Source organism: Sparus aurata, chromosome 17 (genome assembly GCF_900880675.1).
Source record: "Sparus aurata chromosome 17, fSpaAur1.1, whole genome shotgun sequence".
NCBI classification, from domain to species: Eukaryota; Metazoa; Chordata; class Actinopteri; order Spariformes; family Sparidae; genus Sparus; species Sparus aurata.
In genome coordinates, this window is record NC_044203.1 from 14,405,944 (window position 1) to 14,429,763 (window position 23,820).

The window sequence follows — 23,820 nt, forward strand, 5'->3', positions numbered from 1 at the left end:
CCTCCCTTCCACCATGTCCTTTTCCATCCCCCTTTACCCCCTCCTCATCTGCCCACCTGCCCTGGACCTGGCCAGTCCAGGACCTCTCCCCTCTCCATCTGCCCATTTGTGCACCCTCTCTCAATCTCATGTTCTGTTTCTCCCTCCACTGTCTCCTTCCATCTCTCTCTATGTCTCCGTGGGGTGGTTGAATTACATCTAGTTCTTCTGCCTCCACCTTTTGCTTAAGTAATCTTACACAGAATTTCAAACTGATTTGGATAAAAATCACATTTTCCTACATGACCGGCACAGATATTCACTGCCCCATGCTGAGGACTAATATGGACAGTGGACAATATTTTCAATCAAAGGACAATCTGGGATATTATTATCATCTAGTTGTGTTATCACTTTAAAAGTGGGGAAGTTGTATCGATTAAATATTATAGCTAAAGCTAAAGCTTTCATATAGTGAAATATAGGCTATAACATATACAGCTAAATTTCTTCTGAACATTATTCATTCATTTAAGCCATGTGTTCCAAGACATTACACAGCATAAATATTTGAAAATCTAAGTAGTATGGTATTACTTACCTCTACAGGCGTCTCCCCTGAAATCCCTTGTGCTATCAGTTTTTAAACAGTGTATTTTTAAATATTGTATGCAACAGTTGCAGGGAATGTATTAACACCATATTTTCAATGTGAAATGATGACACCACAGTCAATTCTGATGGTGCAATTGAATACAAAATATGTATAAGAAGGTTAATTGCTTCAAATGATGACCCAAAATGGGTGTCATTATCATCACGATCATCATTATCTAAATCAAAAGCCTGACGGCCTGATTACCAATATCATTTTCAGCTACCTTGTCGGAGACCTTCATGACAATAGATTTTGCCAGTCCACATGTCCTGAAAGATTTCGGTGTCCCAGACAAAAGCGAGACATTCCCGTCAAATACAACTGGTGTTTATTGAACCTACAAACAATTCATGACCCCTAACCTCGTCTTGGACAATCTTGGAATGAGATTCAACTAGCAACTGTCTTTTGATGGGATTGCTTACTCCACCCTCTGTAGCCTACAACTTAAATTGTGGTGAGAGGAAAGTATTTTCATCGGACATTATGACCAGAGGGATTTAAATACGTCAGACCTCAGCAGATTTTCTTTATTTAAAACTGTTAATTACTGAATAATGGAACTCTTTGACTGACAGGTATAGAACACAAATATTCAATCTACTCATCCATAATGTATTCATTTGCAAAGAAACTCCATAGTAACTCCCTGTTGCTGCTGTACACCTCTCTTTCGTGTTATGTTGATGTGGTTAGCAACATCTTACACATGAATATGTATTTGCTCCTCGCTCTTCTGACTGAAAAAGTGTGATGCTTGTAGACTCTCAGAGATGATTGAATCATGACTGTAATTAAATGGATTTGAATCTGCATGCATATGAAGGACACAGTGAAGGACAGGGCCAGAAGGAATCTAATTTCTCAACGGACGGTCAATCTTTCATCAAGTATGTTGGAATGCTAACCAACTCCGACTTTCTCAGAATTTTTTTCTTTATTGGTGCTACTTTCCTATACTGTCTCTACTCTGTCAGTGTGAACCTGTGACCTTTACAAGTGTGGCCTGAAGGAGTCAAGCTAAATGTGTTAGGGAATAGAGATACATGGGGGCCTTTATAATAATAATAATAATAATAATAATAATAATAATAATAATAAAAATAATAATAATAATAATACATTTTATTTAAAGGCGCCTGCCTGGGCACTCGAGGAGCACTGTACAATGCATATTTAAAAAGAAACAGTAAAAGAAAAAAAAGAAGAAAAAAAAACAGACAGTACAGTACCAGAGTTGAACAGAGTAGGACAATGTGGACAGTTAAGTGGGGTATGAAATTCTGAAAAGGTGAGTTTTAAGTCTTGATTTGAAGAGGGGGAGAGAGTCAGGGTTCCTGATGCTTTTCTATAAATACAGCCAAACAATGGCCATTAGCGCTCATAACTATTAAAGGTACAGAGACAGGGTGCAGCCATGCAGCATACATGTGCTATTGCTGGTAAGGCTATCTGCTTGCCCTTTGTTGAAGGTTGTGTATTTGCAAGAAAACATTTCATCGCCTATCTAAAACCTGCCTCGATGCCATTTCAGCTTTTTTTTTTTTTTTTTTTTTTGTCTTTGAAAGACAGCTGACCCACAAAACATAATTTCATCTTTTCTCTCCAAATCATTTCATTTGTTCCTCTGTGGCCATACAGATTGTCCACTGAATTGGAAAAGTGTGTGTGTGTGTGTGTGTGTGTGTGTGTGTGTGTGTGCATTCTTGTATGAGCATGTGTTGTTTACCGGCCTCTTTGCCCTGTGATCCAACATGCGTTCAGTCAATATTTTTTTCACCGCCTGCACAAAAATCCAGCTCAGCAGCCACTCAAGCAGCCAGCAAGGAAGCCAGACAGACAGTCTTCAGGCATCTCCTGTGGGGAAAGTGTGCTGCTTGTGTGCTCACAAACACTGCCACTCCGTCAAACTTCCATCTTCTTCAAAGGGCTACAGAGTCATTAGTTATACAGGCGAAATAAATAGCTCAGCCCCGGAGAAATCTTGCGCCCAACTACCTCATTTACCAGTTCACATAATTTACTGGTTATCCCTGTGATGGGGTATAATGCAAACCTGTCTCAATCTCACTGTCTGTGTACATAAAAAATGTGTAAAATGTAGAGGAGTGTTTTTTATGATGAGAAAATCCCATTGCTGTGGCCTTTACACATTATTCTGTGATGTTGGTATCCCAGGCCTTCATATTCATGGCTGTCTTCGCATATGAATACATGTTTGTGGACAATAAAAACAGAGTGCTCTTTTTAGTTAACAGATTTCTCTGGGTTAAAAGCACTCTGCAGGATCATATTAATGTTTTCATTTTGATTATCTGGCATCACAAATAATTACTGCTTGTTATGGTGCTTAATTATGATGTTAAGCACCATATGCGCTGTTTTAAGCAGGCTTGGGTGGTGCTTTGTGAGGTCTACATCGTATTTGCATTGTTTGCAATAATATTCCCACCTTGAAGTAAAGTTTGTACAGGTTTTCTTGCGGGCTTTTCAGCAGCCCCTTATGCTGAGGAGCATCTGTTTTCCCAAGGTTCAGTTATATCAACAATTTATTTAGAGTTCTCCAGACAACAACACTTGTTTGCTCAGGGCTTACTCTCTATCTAAAACACTTAATTTCTTAAGGGGGTTCTTCAAACCCTAATAAATGTAGAAAAACAGATTGAGTGTTGCAGTGCAAGCTATTATTCAAAGTATTTTTTTGTTTCAAATTTAGATATGCAGCTATATTGTGGCTGCAGCTGAGGCAGTTTTATCTCATCTACAAGAGAGGCCATATCCAAGGCCAGTGAGTCAGTATAGTTATATCCAGGATTCATCTTTTTAACTTTGTAATAGAAACATTTACATTATAGCAATGAATATCTGAAAGTCTCCTTAAGTACTTTTGACTGTATTATAGCAACTGGATCTATAAATCAGATAAGGCATACTGAAATTCTGTATTCCTTTGAATTGGTATTGTATTTGATAGGATTTTTTTGTTTCTTAAGCTTGATCATCAAAAGCATAATACATCTGCATCAAAAAATCCATGAAAATTATTAAAGACATTTGCATTTCATGGAGAATGTAATGCCATTCTGTTAAATAATTTATATGCTATCACATTTTTATTTGGCTGAGTGCAATCTGTCCGATGTCCCAGCAACATCTGGCAGCTGAAATGAGAGCTCTGTTCAGAGTTCACAGGCTACAGCCTGCTTTTGGATATGATTTGTAACACTCTGCAGTCCACAAACTTCTGAGGTTTTGATCTAACTCATAGTCATATCTGATTAGTGGGACACTTTTGAGCAACAGCATGTCTCCAGTTTAGAAAAATGCAAAGAATAAATTTTGAGTACAAAGAGAGAGTTCAAAAACATGTATGTTGACATATTATTGCAAATATTCACTGAGGAGGAGGTGTTACAAATAGTTCATCATCATGGCGAACTAATAGGTACACACGATGTACGATGTCTCGGAAAGCCTTAGCTTTTAGCTTTCGGTAGGCCAGCATTAGAATTAGTAAACAGTCACGCTCGATACGGAATGAGACAACAATAACATCAAAACTGAGAGTGGTAGATTTGCATTAAACCCCCATACCATGGAAAGCTCATGCCCAACATGTACAGAACAGTATGTGATGCATACACATGAACCTAACCTTATTTTCCTTCCAACATCATTGGCATGGTTATTTGCCAGTCAGTCATCCAAGAAATGTTTGGCAACCTAGTTCAGCAGCAAGGCTCCTGCTGATCAAGTTTTGCTTAATTGGCTGATGAGTGTTAAATAGCTGGAGCACAGTGTGTCTTAGGTATTCTCCAGTGACATCCCCATTCTTGAATGGTAAATGCCCAGTTTAACACTACTGGTGTGATGGAAGGCATTGTGCAGAGTTGTTCTGGATATTAATTGGTTGCACACAGCACCAGTCCCTGGCCAGTTGATTTTCTGTCTTGTATATATTTTTGAGCTGTGTGTAGAATTTTAATATAACATTGTCTGTATCACACTTTAAAAGGTTGTTGTGGTGAGTTTTAGATACTTAGATGCCTTTGATGTGCTTAGTCACACTTTGTTGAATTCCTAAAACTTTCATATTTCAAACTAATAAATTAAAATTTCATAGGCTCTCCATAATTCCCATGCAGACATGTTTGCTGTTTGTTGCCAGGGAGCATGATGTGCTGTGTAGGGATGCATACATTCATGCAGCCTTCAGTACACAGTACTCTGTATTTGATACTGGTGAAGCAGGGCTATGACACATAACAGCGGATCATTGGGACATTTAAGCATTTTCTTTTTTTTTGTTCAGGCTCACATGAACCAACATGTTTTGGATGTTGCACCATAGAATTTGCACACTCAACCAAACTTTGTCTAAACAAAAGTTTACATAGTTACTAATGCATAATAGCTGCATACGAATATAATTCTTAGGAGACTGGATTGCTCTTCCTAACCCCTGACCTCTGCTCTGGTCAGATGTCAATCCTGCATTGAATCTCTATTCTGCTTCTCACACCTCACCCCTGCATCAGTCAGGCATCATTAGTGTTGCATTTAATATGGCTTGTTTTTCCATCGTCCCTCAGTTTGCACTTCTTTTCCAAAAGAATAATCTAAATAGACTGTCAGTCATAAATATCCTTTTGTATTTTCAGCAAACTTTGTGACTTGGAAGGAGGAAGGAAGGAGGTGTTGCAGAAAAAAATGCATGGATCATACATAAATAGATAATCAACCCAATATGCATATTTTATTCTTCCTCAGACAGATTCATTTGCAGAGGGTTTTGTCTAAAAATAGCTGGTATTACAATTTGAGAATGAGAGACTCAGCTGCTTATGTTTCAGTTACTCTCTCAGTGAAAACCTAAAATCATCAATGTAAAATTGTATTGTAGGACTGATTTATTTTAATTTAATATAGCTTTTATGGGTAAAAATTCTTTATCAGTAGCTAAGCTTTGGAATGTAGTGTTGCTTAGGTCTGTTTAGTCTGTCAATATTTCACTTGTGTTAGTCAACACTTTCTGTAGTTGATTAAAAATGAAATCACCCATGATCTGTGGTCCTCCTGATTTATTCCCATTGCAGTCTGTTGGTATTTAATTTTGCTCATAAACATAAACAGCCGGCAGTTGATGCTGAGGATTTATATTGCTTTCATTAGAAATCATATGTATGAGGGATGTGTATGCCAGCATCTGCAATGTAAAGTGGATTCATAATTGGATTTATGAAATGATTCCTGGAAATTAACATTAGAAAATTCAACTTCACAGATGTGTCTATCAATGAAATTAACTTGAGGATAAAGGTCTCAAATACCCTCCTCCGTATCTCTTTCTGTCTGTTTCTATCCATAGATACATCCATCCATAACACACAGTTTGTGAAAGTGTAAGAATGTCTTCTGGTTTCCTGGCTTGCCAGTTGGAATAATTAGACACAAACAGATGGCACATTATCAAAAATAATAATTTAACTTGACTGCATGATCAGTCACAAGCTGAAGGATTTAGGGATGTTTTATATTCCCATCAACGGCTCTACTCCTGAGCTGATCACTCTAATTGGATTGTATTGATCATGCACCACAATTTCAGTTATGCAGTGTCTTCATCATAAAGCTCGGCCAAGTGTGTCTTTGAAATACACTGTATATGAGAATTATATTTTAGTTATAATTTTGTGAGTCTCTGTGCTGATTCATATTGCTGATTCATAAGGATTTAATTATTGTAATAAATAATGAAATAATTTCCTTGTCGAAGAAAATGGCATATGTGAAATATTAACCCATGAATGAAAGAGAGACCAGGTGCAAGTAGCTCGTTAAAGACCATGCCAGTGTGGTTCCTCGTCATTCTTATTTAAAAATGTTACGAGTTTGATACTGGTACAGTTGAACCCAGCAAAAAGGAATTTAAAAAAAGAAACAACACTAATTGTTTTAGCAGTTTGAAATGTGTAAACACAGTTATGGCAGTGATGAGAGACAGAAGTATGAAGCAGCAGTAAAACAATGATACACAGAGCACAAACACCATAAACATCTTTAAAACTTAACGTAACATCTATTGAAAAACTCTGTTTGTTGTATAAATAATTGGTTTTCCAGGCCTAACCTCTTTGCTCATGTTGACAGCAGGTTGACTGCCAAAAGGACCTGATATCGTTAGACTGCAGTCTGACTCCCTCAGGTGTTAAGTTTAGTGACATGAACTCAAGGTCAGACCCAATCCTGCCTTTAAGCTGAAGAGACAATTTAAAAACTAACATGTAACTGCTGGGGCAAAAAGATGCCATTGCTGTGTTATTGTCTTGAATTGATTAAATTGAGATAAAAGCTAATACTTTTTGTTTGCAGGGGAATTTTTGACAGAGAATGAGTTATGGTGGTCTAATGGAGGAGAGAAATGTACTGGAAGATTGTGTTCAACCAAAAGAACACAGGATTGAACAGCTCTCCAGACATGTTCATCACAGCTAACAGTAGATCGCTATCAGAATTCTTTTTCAATACTTTGCCAAGGAGTACATTGATCATAAGCACTTTGGTAATGTCAGTGCATAAGAATAGTGCTATTTCTGGGGAATTGCTTTCTTGTGGAAGATGTATAACTTCAATATGCCATCTTCAAAAATGTATCTACCTTGGGATTTTAATAATACTAATGCAATTTTGTACAAGTAATGTTATTTCTCATTGTTATGGTGTTCTGTCACATACTGTTCTTTACGTCAAATATCAAGAACTGACCTGAATGCTTCAAAGCTTCTACCATTGCCATAATCAGTTTTCAGATCTGTATTCGAGTGCCTGTCCACAGCATTATCTGATTGGTTACACACCAAGGGTAATAGCCTACCAACACTGATGGCTACAGTGCCACAGAAGCTAGATCGGCTCTGGTGAGCAAGAAGAGCTGTTTGTTGAAGGGAAGGCAGAAGATACTTGCAAAGTTGCAATAAACTTCACATTCTTAAGATCTGTTTCTATGATGACAAGCATTCCCGGCTTCCTAGTTGCGTGTCAAAAAAATGCCCAAAGTTGAAGCCGATTTCACTAGAGGTGGAAGTGACAGCTTCAGTCGGTCAGCCAAATCATTAGACCTTGGAGAAATACAACACACATCTGTCTGCCTGTTTTCACTGCAACTCTGGCTTTGAGATTTAGGAAATAATTATTTTAAAATGCAGCGGAAATAAAAATGTATTTCACACTTTAATCATTCAAAAGGTTGAGATCACAAGCATGCTGAATCATGTTACAGTTTAACTATGTTCTGCAAGGGAGCATTACTGCTTTGTATGTACAAATGCCTTCTTGTGAGCTCCCTCACTGTTGGAGCTTTAAAAATATTTGCAGATAATTGTCACTGAAGCCTTGAATCCCAGAAATGGTAAATAAGCTAATATCTATGTTTGTACCATTATTAGCAGTGAATGATGTATCCACAATAGCTACAGTTACAAGGAAACAGTTTTTAAAAAGATTCTGAACATTCTGATAATATACATACATATTTTGCAGACTTCATCATATTAGATTTCACCAGAGTTTAAAAAATGTGTGTGTCAAAATTATGATTTGTCTACGAAGAGAAATAAATGAAAGTTGGTAAGTTATATGAGTAACTTAGAAGAGATCCATGTCTAAACATTGGTCATTTTATATCAGGCCTCATTGACAGTTATCATTGTACAGTAGAATGTGCCAAAAGCAATAATTTGGTGAGCATTCCTGTGGACGCCAGAATCCTAATGTTCATGTTAAATGATGTTTTGGGCAATCTGTAGGGCCCTGCAGTGGGTATCAGATAAGAGCTAGTAATCAAAAAGTCTAGTGCACATTCAGTGCTATGTTTCATTTTTATTTTTTTTTTGTAGTGAGGAATTTTCCACCGATGAATTTATGAAAATAATTTGAGTTCTGCCCCTGCTGTTAAGCAAAATGGCCATTCAAGAGCATACAGGAAATTATTATAGTTGGCAGCTGTAGCTGCTTTTTTCATTTAGCCCTGCTATCTTTTTTTTACTGCCTTGTTTTTCCTTTCCTTCTGCATTGTGCTAATGTACTTGTTTTTCTCTGCCCTTCATTGCTGCCTCCAGCCATAGATTTATGTTGGTCAGTGAACTCTTAATGTAAAGAGATGGGTAAGACAAAGTATGGTACTTCAGCACTCCCTGGGTAATGCATTCTATCATCTTACCATATGAATGTCAGCTCTTCAGAAATAACTAAGCATTTGAGTAGCAATGGTATTAAATGAACTCATTGCTGACATTTGCTAGCTATGAACAGTGTCCATAGACTGTACACTGAAGTCAAGATTATAAAAAATGTCTAACAATATAACATGGTAAAAACTATGAAAATACATTTTAGACAGTTCTGCATAAATGACTAGAGACAAAAGGAAGAAAACACTTGTAATTCTTAACAATACTGTCTTGTCATTCTATTTCCAGAGCTGAGAAGCAGCGCGTGTGGAAACCCAGGGATTCCACCCAAAGGCATACTGAATGGAACCCAGTTCAACATAGGTGATAAAATCCGCTACCGGTGTGTCACTGGCTATGTCCTGGATGGACATTCGCTCCTCACATGTGTGACCAACGCAGCCGGTGTGTCAGTGTGGGACTTCCCTGTGCCAATCTGTAGAGGTGAGGATGTTTTATCATTAAAAATGAGTTATTAATCATTATAAGGGACTGGCTGCTGCAGATTTTTTCTCATAGCTGTGCAATGTTACTGCCGTGTATCATGGAGAATATATGATGTTATCTAGATATTGTAGGGCTCCCTTAAAAAATGTAAAATTAGCAGGTGATTGTTTTTTGTTTGACCTCTTGTCATTTGATTTCCATGAGTTGGTTAAAGTTAATTGCATTTCAGTGATTGGCAGCCTAATGGCTGCATGATTGGGTGACTTGTCTGTGCCACAGACATAGTAAAGTGTGGCACAAGCATAATAATAAGCACAATCATTAGATCTATACATTTATTTGCAATCTGATGGGATGAAAAGATTTTAATCATGTTGAAGTTGATTAGAGCCTCCCTGTCTTGAAAGGTTAATTACATATATATTCCTGTAGAGAAAGTAGCTTAAATACATTCTAGTGTAAGGTGGAGTGCTTCATCTACTGGATTCTAGCTGCACTATGATTGTATTGGAGAATGAGATTTGGACCCTTCTTCTTTGCGCTGTGGACTGTTTTTTTTTTTTTCCTAATGTGATGTTTTTCACTGTTTTTTTCTGCTGCCTCACTGAGGTCACAGTCAGCTCTTCTCCTAGACTGCAGGCATAGCAACAACAGCTTACACGACCTACAAAGCAATTAAAGGTTTATCCGAAAATATTTGGCAGTAACAAATAAATAAACTTTTAGTCCATTGTGGTTACCCAACAACTCCGGAACCATTGTCAATTCAATGAGATGGACCAGGAGCAACATGAACATAACGGTAGATCCAGCAGAGAAAAAAATACTGTTGTGAGGCCACAGTCTGAAGGATTCGAAATAGAAATGCCACATCATTCACAGGTTCCAGGTGTGACTGAAACTGTGCACCTTTTCTCTTTTCTGCTGATACATGAATATGGGTGTTATCTGTGCTTAAAAACTTCGACCGTAAAATGTATGTCTGCCTGAGGACCCCATGGATTATTTGGACTGTTAATTTTGTTACACATGGATGTGAAGACAAATAATATCAATGATTTGTGTTTATCATTTATCCAATGGTATACATTCTCCATAGAAGAACCATTTTACAGGTCCTTCCGTTGAAAATGCTTTAGGTTTCACAATGCAAATCTACTAAGAATGGATGAAATCTCACACCCTATGCAGTATGGGAAAGCAAAAAGGTCTCAAGTTCTCTGTATCAATTACATGCACTTGGCAGTTCAGACTACTAAAATTACAAACCATAGAATAACATTCACATGTACAGTATGAGTGTACAGCAAGAGCCAATTGTAGTTCACAGCATTGATATATTGCAAAAAAAAATGTAAGAGTCTGCATTGCTCGAGGTGTGATACATCTTCTTTTCTGACACTTGGAGAGCTTCATAATGTTTTTTTGCTCAAAAATCTTTTGTAGTGTGTTCAAAAATACTGCTTCCCATGACTTGAACCCTAAACGCTGCTGTATGTGTGTAAATGAAGGAGAGCGATGAAAACGCTACAGTGTAATGATGGATTCTTGTGACAGCGGGCTGATAGATGACTGACTAGCACTCATCATACCATGCTGCTTATTCCTGTCTTTGCCTAGATGAGACCTGTCATCACATGGATGCAAATAATCCATTACATATGTAGAAAGGCATTGTGTGGCTAAGAGTGTGATATCTTGCAATATTTTTATGATGATGCAGTGCATCTGTTATATACCTTTAAACGTATAAAGTAATTGTCGGTGCTGCTTCAGAATTTTGTGAAATGTAATAAAGTCGCAATTAATTGACTTTGTGGTGCTGTCCACTAATCTGAACTTAGATCAACAGTTGTTCGCTCTTTCTCCACTTTGAAAGTGCGCACAATGAACAATGACAGGATGTCAATCAAGTCAGGACATCCAAATAAATAGTGCTGGCACAGCTTTTTCTCCTTTGACATACAGGGCAGAGGATGAAAATACTCTACTGGAAGTCAAGAAAAAAAGTAGGTTTAACATGCAGCAAGTTAATTTAGAGTTTACAGTTTAGATACACATTCACAATATAGTCTCTATTTGTTGATCAACTCTATCAATATTAAGAAGAAAAAATGTTTCAGGTAATGTTAGCTCAAGTAAATGTGATGATGCACTGTAAAGTTAAAGGGATGAAAGTGGAGGAGAGAGGGCAGACAATGGAAAGGAGAGTAGAGGAGAGAAAACAAAGACAAAGCATAAGGTATGAAATAAGTAGACATCATCTTCTACCCATGGCTTTACCACACCAAATCATATCAGCTTATAATGCTTGTTTTTAGGTTTTTTGTTTTATATTTAAATTACATATTGATGTAATTGAGTGTGATCATTTGGCCTAATGAATTAGAAATTATGTAAGACAGCACAGACACATTAAGGGCTTACTTACAGAGGCTATTGTGATGTAGACTCTGATGCACATATTCCAAGTAGGGAACTTTATCTCCTTTGCTTTTCATGTGTCAGCCTCCCTTTACCCCGAACCACCATTAGCAAGTGCTGCCGCAATCTCATTTTGAGTCGGGGAAAACCTTGACAGTTATTTTTGTTTTTATTTTTAGACAGAGCCACAACTTTATACAATGTACGGCAAGGACACATAAGCTAGCATTGGGCAAAAGCTCGTAAAAGGATTGAAAACCATTCCTATATACAGAATAATTCCTTCCAATCTAAGAGAATAGTCTGTTATTGTTTTTCATTGCTATATAGTGAAATAGAGTAATGCAACTTTTAAGATATGGCTCCACAATGGTTTACTGAATCCAAGATTGGAAGCCTTGCACTATGGAAAGTTTGGAGTGGATCTGTGTGTTTTTTCAGTTTTTCTTTTCTTTTCTTTTCTTTTCACAAATAATCTCACTGTTTTTTTTGTTTGTTTTCTGATGCACAGCAGTGAATAACTGCATTTCTTGAATTGAAAAAATTAGTACATTTTGAAGATGATGGACTACTAGGTCTAAGATTTGCAAAGTCATCCAAACAGAAGAGAGGATATACTAAAACGATTTTAATATACAATCCTAAGCAATCCCAAAGCCAGCAGAGCAAATTTGCTTGTGCCAACTCGTTCTACAGTTGCAAGGCACAGCAAAAAGAAAATGGTACAGCATATGTCTGAGAAATGGCAAGCTTGGAGAAATAAAAAGCTGCAGATGGAGGGTTCCTCCGGTTTCCATTTAAAGATGGTGTTAGCCTCTATTGCCACGGGCCAGAAACATCACTCCTTTTCAGGTCTGGGCACTGCTTGAGCCACTCTCTCTCTCTCTCTCTCTCTTGCTCTCTCTCTGTGTCTCTCTGTCTATTTCTCTCTCTGTCTCTCTGGTCTAAATCCGGCCCGGCTCCTGTATGTAGGCAGATGGTCCTTTGATCTTATTTCCTCAGAGATCCTGCCCTTTCTGCTCATCACCAATTGTTTCACACTAAACACACAGCAACACAAAACCTCTCCCCAATCCACCGCCACCCCCCACAGTCTCCCAACACCTCAGTCGTTCACCTCTTTTTGTCCCTACCTCTCACTCTTTCATCTCACTACCAGTTCTGTTCACCATCCTCGTCCATCTTCCAAAGTCATGGAAGTCAAACGTTTGTGTGTGTGTGTGTGTGTGTGTGTGTGTGTGTGTGTGTGTGTGTGTGTGTGTGTGTGTGTGTGTGTGTGTATAGCTGACAGAAACATAGAGGAGAAAGGGGTAGAAAGAGAGGAAATGAAAAGGGCACGAAGGCATACACATTTCTTAATTAAATGCTGCGTTTAAAGCAAGATAATGACGGCACCAAACCCAAATTTAACCAATATTACACATCATTACTAAACCGTGGAATTATCAGATATAAATAAATTTGCTGGACAGAGTTGTCAAATTTCATTTAATTAAAAGTGGTCACTGCAGTGCTTTCCCTGGAGGCATGACATAGAAGTCTGTATCGATAAAGTCTTTTTTCAAGTTTGTCTTCTTTTGAAACAATATAATAATAATATAATTAATATATATTATAATTAATATTATAAAAAAGCCAGCCTTCAGAGACTGCAAGTGTCATACAATGACGCTTTGAGGATACTTTTAAAAAGGCCCAGCTGGACCAGTGCTAGTGAGCTGTTTGTGAGCGCTGGAGTGAACACACTGCAAGCAGTTCTGAGAAATGTAATGCAATGGTTCATCTGCCGGTTAAATGATTCTGAGAATCAAAATGTTGTGGCAATGGTGAACATTATGTATAGTGACACGCGCTGCACGTCTCAGTTTTGGGGGCACTGGTCTAAGTGTCTTTTAAAAATGAGTCATTAGATTATTATGTTTTTATTTTATTGTGTGTTTCTTCATCCTTTTGTACTGTGTGTCTTGCTTTTACTTTTTGTATGGACCTTGGGTCTGAAAATAAAGCTTATCTATCTATCTATCTATCTAATAAATAAAATGATAAAATACAGGAGAATAAATGGTTTCAGTGGCATGGGTTATAGGACTCCCAGAGTAGTTCTGCAGTAACTATTGTCATGCCATTTGAGGCCAAGCGCCACCTGCAAAAACGTGTTTATTCCACACGCTGGTCAATTTTGAGACTTTGGGCTATTTTGCCTCGTGTTGTCTTTGTGACAGATCCATGTTCTGGAAGTGTATGCAAATTAGCACATATTTATTTAGATAATGCTGCACTTGCATATTTAAACATACAATTTCAAAAAACTTGAAATAGATTTTTTTTTTATCTTAATTGACTCAACTGGAAGTTTCACATTTTTACCTTTTACACCTGTAGTGTCTTATTTTTTGGATAAAAACTGTTTGGAGTTGTACAAAACATTATTTTAAAGCCTGTTTTCACAAAATTTGTATTTTTCTCATCATATCTTCAAGTATTATTCCTCTATATCTGAAAGATTTGTACAGAGGGGTTTGCTGGTATGTCATTCAGCAACTCATTTATAAATTGTTGTTTTCTTAAACACATGGTGAAAATGTATTTATGATATATAGAGTGGTACAGAGGAGATATCCAAAAGTAATAGTTATATTAATTTATTCAACTTTAGCACAATTCATCCGTAGTGTCTGGCTTTAATGGAATTACTATCCATAAAGTGTGTTAATCTTCTGTCACTGTATCTTCAAAGAGGCAACACTAGAGCTTGAAAGGTTGACAGATAAACAGCGAAGCGTACATAAATGTAAGTGTAGGGATGGTTTAAGTGTAGAGTCAACAAGACTGAAATGAAAAACCAGAGAGAATCGCCTCCAAGCAGAAAGACAGTGAGATGGAGAATTAATGGCTATTCTAATCGTGAGTTGCTACTGCTCCTCCCAGGAGCCTATTTCGATTCCTTCCATCTAAATTGTCTCTGGACATTGATTAAACCAGGCAGTGAGACAGCAAACAGGGACAGTGTGGTAACATGAGAATATGGTCTATTGATACACTGTCATTCTTGCTGCCAGCCACTGTCCAACAGAATCAGAGAATTAGGCTATAGAAAAACCTTGCTCCTTTAAAACATTTCCATATCTGGTAATGTGACACGACTGAGCGCACAGCTCTCTCAGCACTGCCTTTTCAACTTTCTGCTTTACAAATTGAGAATTCAAATACGAAAACTTGACTTGTCCATGGCAAGATTTTTCAGTCCATGTGAGTAGTAAGTTGTTCTCTACAGTTAGAACTGATATGAAAATAGCTCAATATCTTCTCCAAGCTACTTCCAGAAATCCTTATATCAAATCCAAGTGCAAATATACGCAATTTGAATACTGTTTGGGTTTGTAGTGCAGTGTTTCTCATGGAATTGTTCCCTCATAATTCATTTAAAATATGAAATTTCTACGAGATGGTCACTGTAATGACATGACCCCCAGCAGTATGCATGGCGCAATATGAATCATATCTCTGCACCCATGACATCTCTCTTTACCTTTTAATCACTTTGTAATGTGACTTACAGCCAAGCAAATGGGGGACTTACTGTAGATGTAGTCACTGCCTTTGCATTAACACAGCGATTGATACAAAGGAAAAAAACCTGAGGTAGTGTAGAAAATTATACAAGAGTTCCTTCCCTTCTATCCTTGGGGGTGAATATTTCTAAGTAGAAAGACAAGTGTTGTGTATCTGATCAAAGTCAAGGGGAGAGAGGCTTAATCCCTCCTCAAGTAGCATTAGATTGCTGATGCTGGGATGTAAATGAGCTCAGCTAAAGTAGTCCTAATCCTCACCACCATCTTTTTTTTTTTTTTTTTTTTTTACACTGCCACCGTTTTAAAAAGAGACAGCTCCTTCCTCGTTTATAAATCCAGAGCATGCTCTAATGATTTGCTAAGGAACATCTTGCCCAGCATTCAGTGCCTCTTTATGTCACTAAACCTCGTTGGCAAATTGTAGCTCAAACGCTGCCATGCATCTCGATGATACACTGCACGTGAATGTATGAAATCTGTAATGCAGTATCCACTCAGTGCCATTTAAAATTCTCAAGCTGTGAAGCATTTTTCAAGGCTCAGAAAGTGGTTTGCCAGTTTATAATTTGCAGCACCATGCTTGGATGCTTTTCAAAGAAACAGCTAAGAAACCTGTAGTACTTCTGTACAATAACAAATTGCCCCCAAGCATCTCCCCAATTTTTCTTTGCAGTTTACAACTGTAGACACATTAATGAGTTATAAGTGAGGTCATTATTGTTAAATCTGGTTGTTCAAATCTATTTCATTCCATCGAGGAAGCCCTGTGCAGAAATATTTGTGATTAATTCATGCACACAAACTAGAGTGTGACTTGCAGCTGTTGTACCGAAACACCTCTTAAAAATTGCTTGCACACAGCAGGCAGTTAATGCCACCACTGCTACTGTTTTCAGTCTCCATACAACATTACCTTTGTCCTTTTCACACACTTTCACACATGACATCTCGCTGCCACCACCTGAGTTGGATTTCCTTTAGCAGTGATCAGACAGCATGTCTGTTATCTTAAAAACCACCTCAGAGAAAAACCTAACGGAGATGTTTTTTCATTCGTCCCAGCATAATATATTCTCGTGTAGAAAGATCTGAGAACCAAAAAAAGGATTTCATTTTTGTTTACTGTTTATGGGGAGCCTTTTCATTGTCTTTTTTCCTTTTTATGATAATGTCAGTGGAATCATTTGCCACAGTGGCAACGTTGTGTCCTCTGTGCCTTCAAGTCAAAACCTCGAACATAAACAGTGCAGGATGACAGCTTGCTGTTTCTGCTTGCTGTCTGCGTGCACCTCACAGCCTTAATACACTCTTATCTACAGTGCTGAATCTTACTGCTGTGTGTTGATATTTGATTGATTTATATATCATGTTTCATCATACGATGCCCCTTGGGTCTAGCAGGCACCCTGCAGATTCTTGTATTGTATTAGTAATATACTTTTCACATTTAACAATTTGGAGATGAATTATGCTTTAAGTGCATATGCAATTCACTCACAGTTTCCCAGTGTTGGGCAAGCTACTTGGAAAGTGTAGTGACCTAAGCTACCAGTTACTCTACATTGAATTAAGCTTCACTATACCGAAGCTACCCCCCAGAAAAGTATTTTTTGGGCCTTTTTTGGCTTTACTGATAGTACAGCTGAAGACTCAGACAGGAAACAGGATTAGAGAAGGGGAGTGACACGCAGCAAAGGGACCCAGGCCGGGAGTCGAACCTGGGTCTGCTGCAGCGAGGACAAAGCCTCTGTATATGGGACGCCCGCTCTACCCACTGAGCTAAACGGCACCCCATCATACTTTGGTTTTGTGGAAATTGCATTTTTGTTGTACCCTCTGCTGGTTAAAAATGACAAAAGTAATAATTAAGAGAAATGTAAACTTTTCAAATGTTTCTCTGTTCCCTCATTTCCCCACCTCTTCTGTCGGCTCCACATACACGGCCGTGTATGGCGGTGGTGTCACTGACTGATCCTTTTATTTCAGACCGCAGCAGAAAGCTCTGATGCGTTAAGCTTCGGGGATGTTTGGAAAAATGTTGCTTGTGTAGACACTACCGCACTACTTGGTCAATAAAATAGCTAAGCTACTGAAAAGCTAGTTGATTCAGAAAACAGCGACGCTACCACAATGCTACTGAGAAATGTAGTTAAACTAGTAACGCCGCCACTTGTAGCGACGTTACTGCCCAACACTGCAGTTTCCTTTACTTCTTAAGCAGTGTTTATAGGAAAGACCTTGGAATGTAAACATTTTTCTTTTCTTTTTTATTGAACTTTCACACATTTAGCCTCTGTAATAATCTTGCTTGGTTGTAATGGATGTTGTTCTCTTATTCAATGTAAGCTGTTGAAAACTGTATTGCTTAATAGCCTACTGCAATCCATTAACTGTGTGCCTTTGCTGCATTCAACAGTTTTGATGGTAGTGTGCATCACTGTGTGTTTTTCTGTTTCACAATTAATTTGTGTGGCACTAGGATTCACTAGGATGTCACAGTGAGAACTTGAGTTCTAAAGCTCAACCCATGTAAATATGTCATTAATTGATCTTATCAGACACTTATGTTTTTTGTGTTATCACTTTACAACACTCAAGTTGGAGTCTTGTCAAAGCTGCTTTCTTTGAATCTGTCCTATTAAACTTATTTTATATTCCTCAAGTGTTATTTGTGTATGTGGTTACCAGTGTTCATATCTATATGTTTCAAAGACACTGTAAAAGTGTGGTAGAATGAATAATTGTGATGGTGTTTGATAGGAGCACCCACTGATAATTAGTCAAGGTTTGACCCTCATAAAAATTTTGGGCTACTGATTTGATGCACTGTAAATAGTGCATCAAATTCATAACCATTTGATCTGTAAATTGGACTTTTAATTTACTTTTCCTTTACCATCCCCTATATTAATCTTCTGACAATCTTTGTCTCTTGGAAAATCCCAGTCATTCTTCCTTTTTTTTGTATTCCTCTGTTTTTTTTTACCCTCACAATCGATTTGCCCTCTACTTTTCCCTTTCCCTTCCACTTATTTTCTGTCTTTTTCCATCTCAACTCCCACACTCACCCTCTCTCATTATCTAACCCTTCTTATCTGCCACTTCTTTCTTGCTCTCTTTGCCTTGATGGCAATGTGGACACTTTACACTGTCCTCGTGTGTCTCATCAAGGTTAAAAAAAAAATTATATTGCTCATTTGGTTATACTTGCTGCACTCTAATATCACTTTAATTTCAGCCTATAGCCAATTACTCTACATATCTACTGGGCACTCTTTGGAATGTCATCTTAAATGCATTGAGGCAATATAAAAATTCATCGCTCAGGATAAGTGTTATACGGTGAAGTGTATGATGATTTAAACCAGAAACAAATCATGGCTCCACGTGCTTTTGTTGTTACAAGGCTGCAGGCATTCAACAAATGAATGCCTGCCCTTGCTGTTGTTCACCAATGAAAGTCTGCCCTTCATATGAATTACATATGTGTGGACATTATTGAAGTCTCACACGGTATCAATGCCATCTCCGCCCTTCTTATAAAGACTTTGATCAATTGCTATGCTCCAGCTAATGTGTCAAAGGACATGGATCGCGCTAACTAGAAGCCCCTGCTCTCTCATCCTTTCCCCTTTTCTCTTTATCTTCTTTTGAATTTCATACATCCGCTTCCTTGTTCCTTGACCAATCGTGTAATGCAGCATACGGAAATGTTCCAAGGCTGGCAGCTTTGACAGCCCTGAGTGGAGCACTGAACCATCAAAGGTTTCAGCTGGCACAGCTGAGTGTCACATATTAGTCTTAAATGATGTGAAAACTGTGAAAGCCCTTCCATCATTAGAATTCTTTAGGGGAAAAAAATCGGATACAGGGGTAGAGGGGAGTGTGGTGAGTAATAGGAAGATCTGAGAGGGCTTGGAGGAGAGGAATGGAAACAGAAATTGATAGAGATTGGAGTAAGGATGGGGAAAAGAAGGGAAAAGGGACGTGAAGTGAAAGAGAGCAAGCCGCTGTTATGGTAGAGTGCATTAACATTCAACTGAGGTGTCATGCTCCCCACATTACAAAAAGTTCACAATTTTACAGCATTATAGGCCTTGTTTATCACCATTTGTCTGTTTCCTGAAACATGAGGGGGCTCAAAGGACACAATGATGAATTACTGACTCTTCCATAAATGGAAGAGATGGTAGAAATAAGAGAACAAGCACAAAAGATAGTTTTCCACCCACATAGAAATTGCACAAAAGGAAACTGCACCAGAATTAGTGCACAATCAATTGGTAAATAGATATCATCTCAATTGTGACTTGTCTGACTGCTTAATGATTCATGCCAGTGTGAATAAAAACACAAATAACCTTTTAATCTTGCACGTCATGTTGTCAACAATCAAGAATAAGCTGTAGATACCGGTCTTGACAACCTACAGATGAGTAAAAAACAAATAAAATGTGCTTAAACAGCCTGTGCAGCTGAGCAGTGGCTTTCACAATGGTCGTTTTCTAGCTTGCATTCATTTGAAGGGACAGGTACAGATGTTTTATGCCTGAGGTCACTTTTCCCTCCCATGTTGAACTTTGAGTAATAGCTCTGAAATAACCCAGAGAACATGTGTCTGTTCTCCCCACACCCTCCCCATTTGGTTTTTCTCTACGGTGACTGACAGCGGAGGACACGTGCGGTGGCACCCTGAGGGGCTCCAGCGGACTTATCTCCAGCTTCGATTTTCCCACTGGTGACTCCCCTGGTGCTGGCGGAGGTGGAGGTGCTGGAGGCCTGGGCAGCAGTGGGGAGTGTAAGTGGACCATCCTGGCAGATCCAGGGGACACGATCTCCCTGGTTTTCACTGAGTTTCAGATGGAGGAGAAGTCGGATTATCTGGAAGTGGAGGGTTCTGAACCGCCAACCATCTGGTGAGTTGAGCTGTGAGGAGTGAGAGTGGTTGGTGCTTGTGTGAGATGATTATTCAGTTGGAACATTAAGAATTTATGTATGACAGGAGGTGTGTCATATGGTGTTCACAAGGTGTTGCAGAATGGGGTTTGTGATTTTTGTGTGATGAGATTATATTAGTGTGGATGCAGGTTTGGTTTCCATGAGTGTTTTTGACTCATGTATCAGTTGGCGAAGAATGAAGTATACTAAATTCTCTCAAGAAAAATACAGTAAAGCTATAGTAAAGCTGTTAATAAATCATGACCTATATTCTGTTTGAAAAACAGGGCTGCAAAACTGAATGTAGGCCAGAAAGCACGTTTGGCAAATCCAGAGATGCTAGTATTTTTATCACAATTAGGGTGTTTTGTAAGTATGAAGTCAGATATGATTGACAAGTGAAAGTTGCAGGTAAGTTGTGAAGTCATGTTTACTTGTGTTTCCCAACATCAAGTAGGATGTTTCAATTGGTTTTACAGGTGCAGCTCCTTACTAAGACCAAACTGTCCAAGATAATAATGAAGAGATCCCTAAGAAAAACATTTATTTTTTTATATTTTTTATAGTATAATGTATTTACCTGTCTGCAAAAATGGTGTGCACTGTTGAGATTTGGCAGCTGTTTGTTTGATCAGAACATAAATGGCAGTCAGAGAGAGAATATATACATTTTGAGTCTACACATAGAGATAACAGAGAGCAGGCTACTGTATTGCCAGCTCTAAATTTATTCCAAAGAGAAGTGAGGGGTTTGTAAGACAAGACTGTATCGCCTTAGGATTGCTCTTAGTTCTCGAGATAACAAGGAAGCCTGCCTGCTATGATCTTGAAGCATAGAATAGAGGCTTGGTATGTGTGGTTGAGCATGACTCTAATATTTTATAGGAGCAACTCTTTACAATCAGTGGCATGTATTGGAAACTCAAGAGAAAAAGCCAGCCGACAGACATGCAAATGTACATTTAACGAATTTCCATGGACTGTTGTGTAAAGAAAAGTTTAAAATATTCCTTGTGGTTCTGATTGAATCAAATCTATCACAGGGAGGGCCTGTGACTCCCTGTTGCATAATTCAAATTAAAGTGCACATGAATTACAATCTTTGACAAGAGGTTTTGTTTTAAAAGCAGCCTTTCAGACACTTTGGTTTATAGCTTTCTGTATGGGCTGGATTTAGAAGTCACTTCCAGATGAATCAAGAAAAGATGAAATGGGTTTGACCCCCAACCTTGAGGCTCAGGTTATCCATCTCCTCTGCGTCCTGCCCGAATGTGAGCACCCGCCAGCTTTATGTGATCCTGCTGGGCATTAATTATAATTGGCTGAAAGATGCTCTAATCAATCACTGAGCTACGAGCTTTGTTGTCCCTGAGAGTTGTCAGAGGGAGAGAGAGAGGCAGACACTGTGTCAGTGAGAGACAGAGAGAGTCCAGAGGAGAGGTGCTCTGAGTGTGGTGATGACTGCTAAGCATTTTATGTTGACATAGCTAAAGAGAGTGTGACAGGGAGCTGGTATGGGATGAAACTGATTTGTTTTGACGGACCATCAGGTAACTCTCTTCTTTTGGATGCAAACTCCCAAATTAACTCTTTTAGTGACAGAAATGCCTCTTGGTTTTAATCCTTTAAAGCCCCAGTTGCTAATGCTTTGTATTATCTTATGCCTCCTGTTTTTCAGGATTTAAGAAAAATTGGTCTAAGTGGTTAATTATTTACATTAATTTTATAACTGTTTATTTATATCAATTTATTCCTCTGGCCATAATAATATCTTCACATATTGGATAGACGATTGCTAATTAAAGCCAAAAACGAATGTCTTGAAAACATTTTACTGGCCAATGCATTGCAGTTTTAAAGTGAAACTCTCGCCAAAATGCAACAAAGGCTTTATTTGTGATTGAATATGAGTCAAACCTTCGGGTAAATGCATGATTATGACGAAAGAGGCACTTTTAAGATTTACCGCAGTTTCGTTTTCGGGCAAGCTAATTTTGAACGGGAGTGCTCGGGGCAGGGATACGATGGCATCAAAATCGCTATTTTTAAAACACTAAGAAGGCTCGACACAACATGAAACTTTGCTCGTAGCATCACCGGGGTCTCTACACATGAACACGAGCATTGAGAACATTGTTTGTGTACACAGAGTTTATGAAAAAGAAGGTTTTTGAACTACTCACGTTAGCTGCTGCGTCTCCGGCGCGCTGCCGTCATGGCAGGCAAAAGGTGTCGAGAGTGGGACGCTCTTCAAGCTTGGTTCCATATGAATGCACGGATAATTCATTGTTTTGTCGTTAGCGAAAAGCAACATTGACATCCACGTTGAAAAGGGAGCCTCATATTACAAGCAATATTACAATCAGCAGCCGGAAAAGTCACGTGACACCTCGCGTAGATAGTTGTTGAATAGTTGGATAGTCAAGATTGCTTGAATCAAACTTTAGAATAAAAGCATCTATAAATGTAATTACATTTCTTTTAATGCTGTCACGGTCATGAGTTGTTGTTTTCTTTGAACAGGTTTCTTATAAATTATTGTACGTATTTACTTAAATAATGTATTAAACAAGGTATGAATTACAAATGAAATGCATGAATGGATTACATTAACTGTAAACCAGGAAATTACATAGATACCCAAAACATTGAGTTTTTGGAAAAATGTCTTATCTTTTAAAAACATCTAATCATCACAGCAGCATCAATACATATCATATAGATTTAGATTACCTTACCTTACTACCTCCATCTACAGCAGAGTTTCCTATGCGTTTCTTTCCATTACCTTATCTGAAGCAGGGCCCAGCAATAAGGAGGATGGAGGAGTCATTTTTACTTTTAAAAATGTATATAAAAATATATCAGCTCATCAGACAAAACTTCCTGTGACTGCTATCAGGCGACACTTCCCTGGAGTCATAACACTTTTGGAGGAACTGATGTCTTCAACCTGCAGGAGAGGTTATAAAAGCATATATTGTTATTATTTATCAGGTAAACCAATCAAACAAGCAGATCCTTTATTTGTTAGAGTTTAATTATGTGTGTGCTGAGCGGTCACCACGCATCACTTGAATGCTTTGATACTCCAAGGTGATGTTATTGTGTGTCCCCGAATGTCGGTAGCTGTCAGTCACAGTTCTTCTTTTAAGCCCTACAATCCAAGTGGGACCCAGTGAGCTTGAGTGCAGTGGGGCTGGAATTTTAGAGCGATGGCTTCAGCTCGGCCAGGTAAACAAACAGACATGAAAACAAACACGATTCAGAGCGAGCAATTCTCTGATGCCCATAAAATTCATTGCTCTCACTCGCTCTCCCTTTATGAGTGTCTCTTGACTGCGTACAAGGCCATTGGAAAGCTAAACTTTCAAGCATCCTAACATATAGCATCAGCTGCAGGCAGAGACAAGCAAACTGTCAATTTAGCCTTGAGGGTTAGAGCTGCTTAACAATGATTGACAGCCTGGAATCTCCAAGTCAGACAGATTTAACAACTCCTCTTAGCCTTTTTCAGGCAAATAGAAACAAAGCATTACCCAACTTGACTTGTTTTCCTCTCTGAACCTGTGCT

At 38.4% G+C, this 23,820-nt stretch overlaps 1 protein-coding gene across 7 annotated transcripts in view; it reads left to right on the forward strand.

Moving 5' to 3' along the window:
- The window catches only part of LOC115567061 (CUB and sushi domain-containing protein 3-like), a 219,280-nt gene that overhangs the window by 37,121 nt on the left and 158,339 nt on the right, over window positions 1-23,820 (forward strand). For all 7 annotated transcript variants that reach the window (XM_030393247.1, XM_030393251.1, XM_030393249.1 and 4 more), the window contains exons 4-5: window positions 9,115-9,309; window positions 19,978-20,224. In XM_030393247.1, coding sequence (XP_030249107.1) covers window positions 9,115-9,309; window positions 19,978-20,224 — 442 coding nt within the window. The remainder of the gene's footprint in view (window positions 1-9,114; window positions 9,310-19,977; window positions 20,225-23,820) is intronic.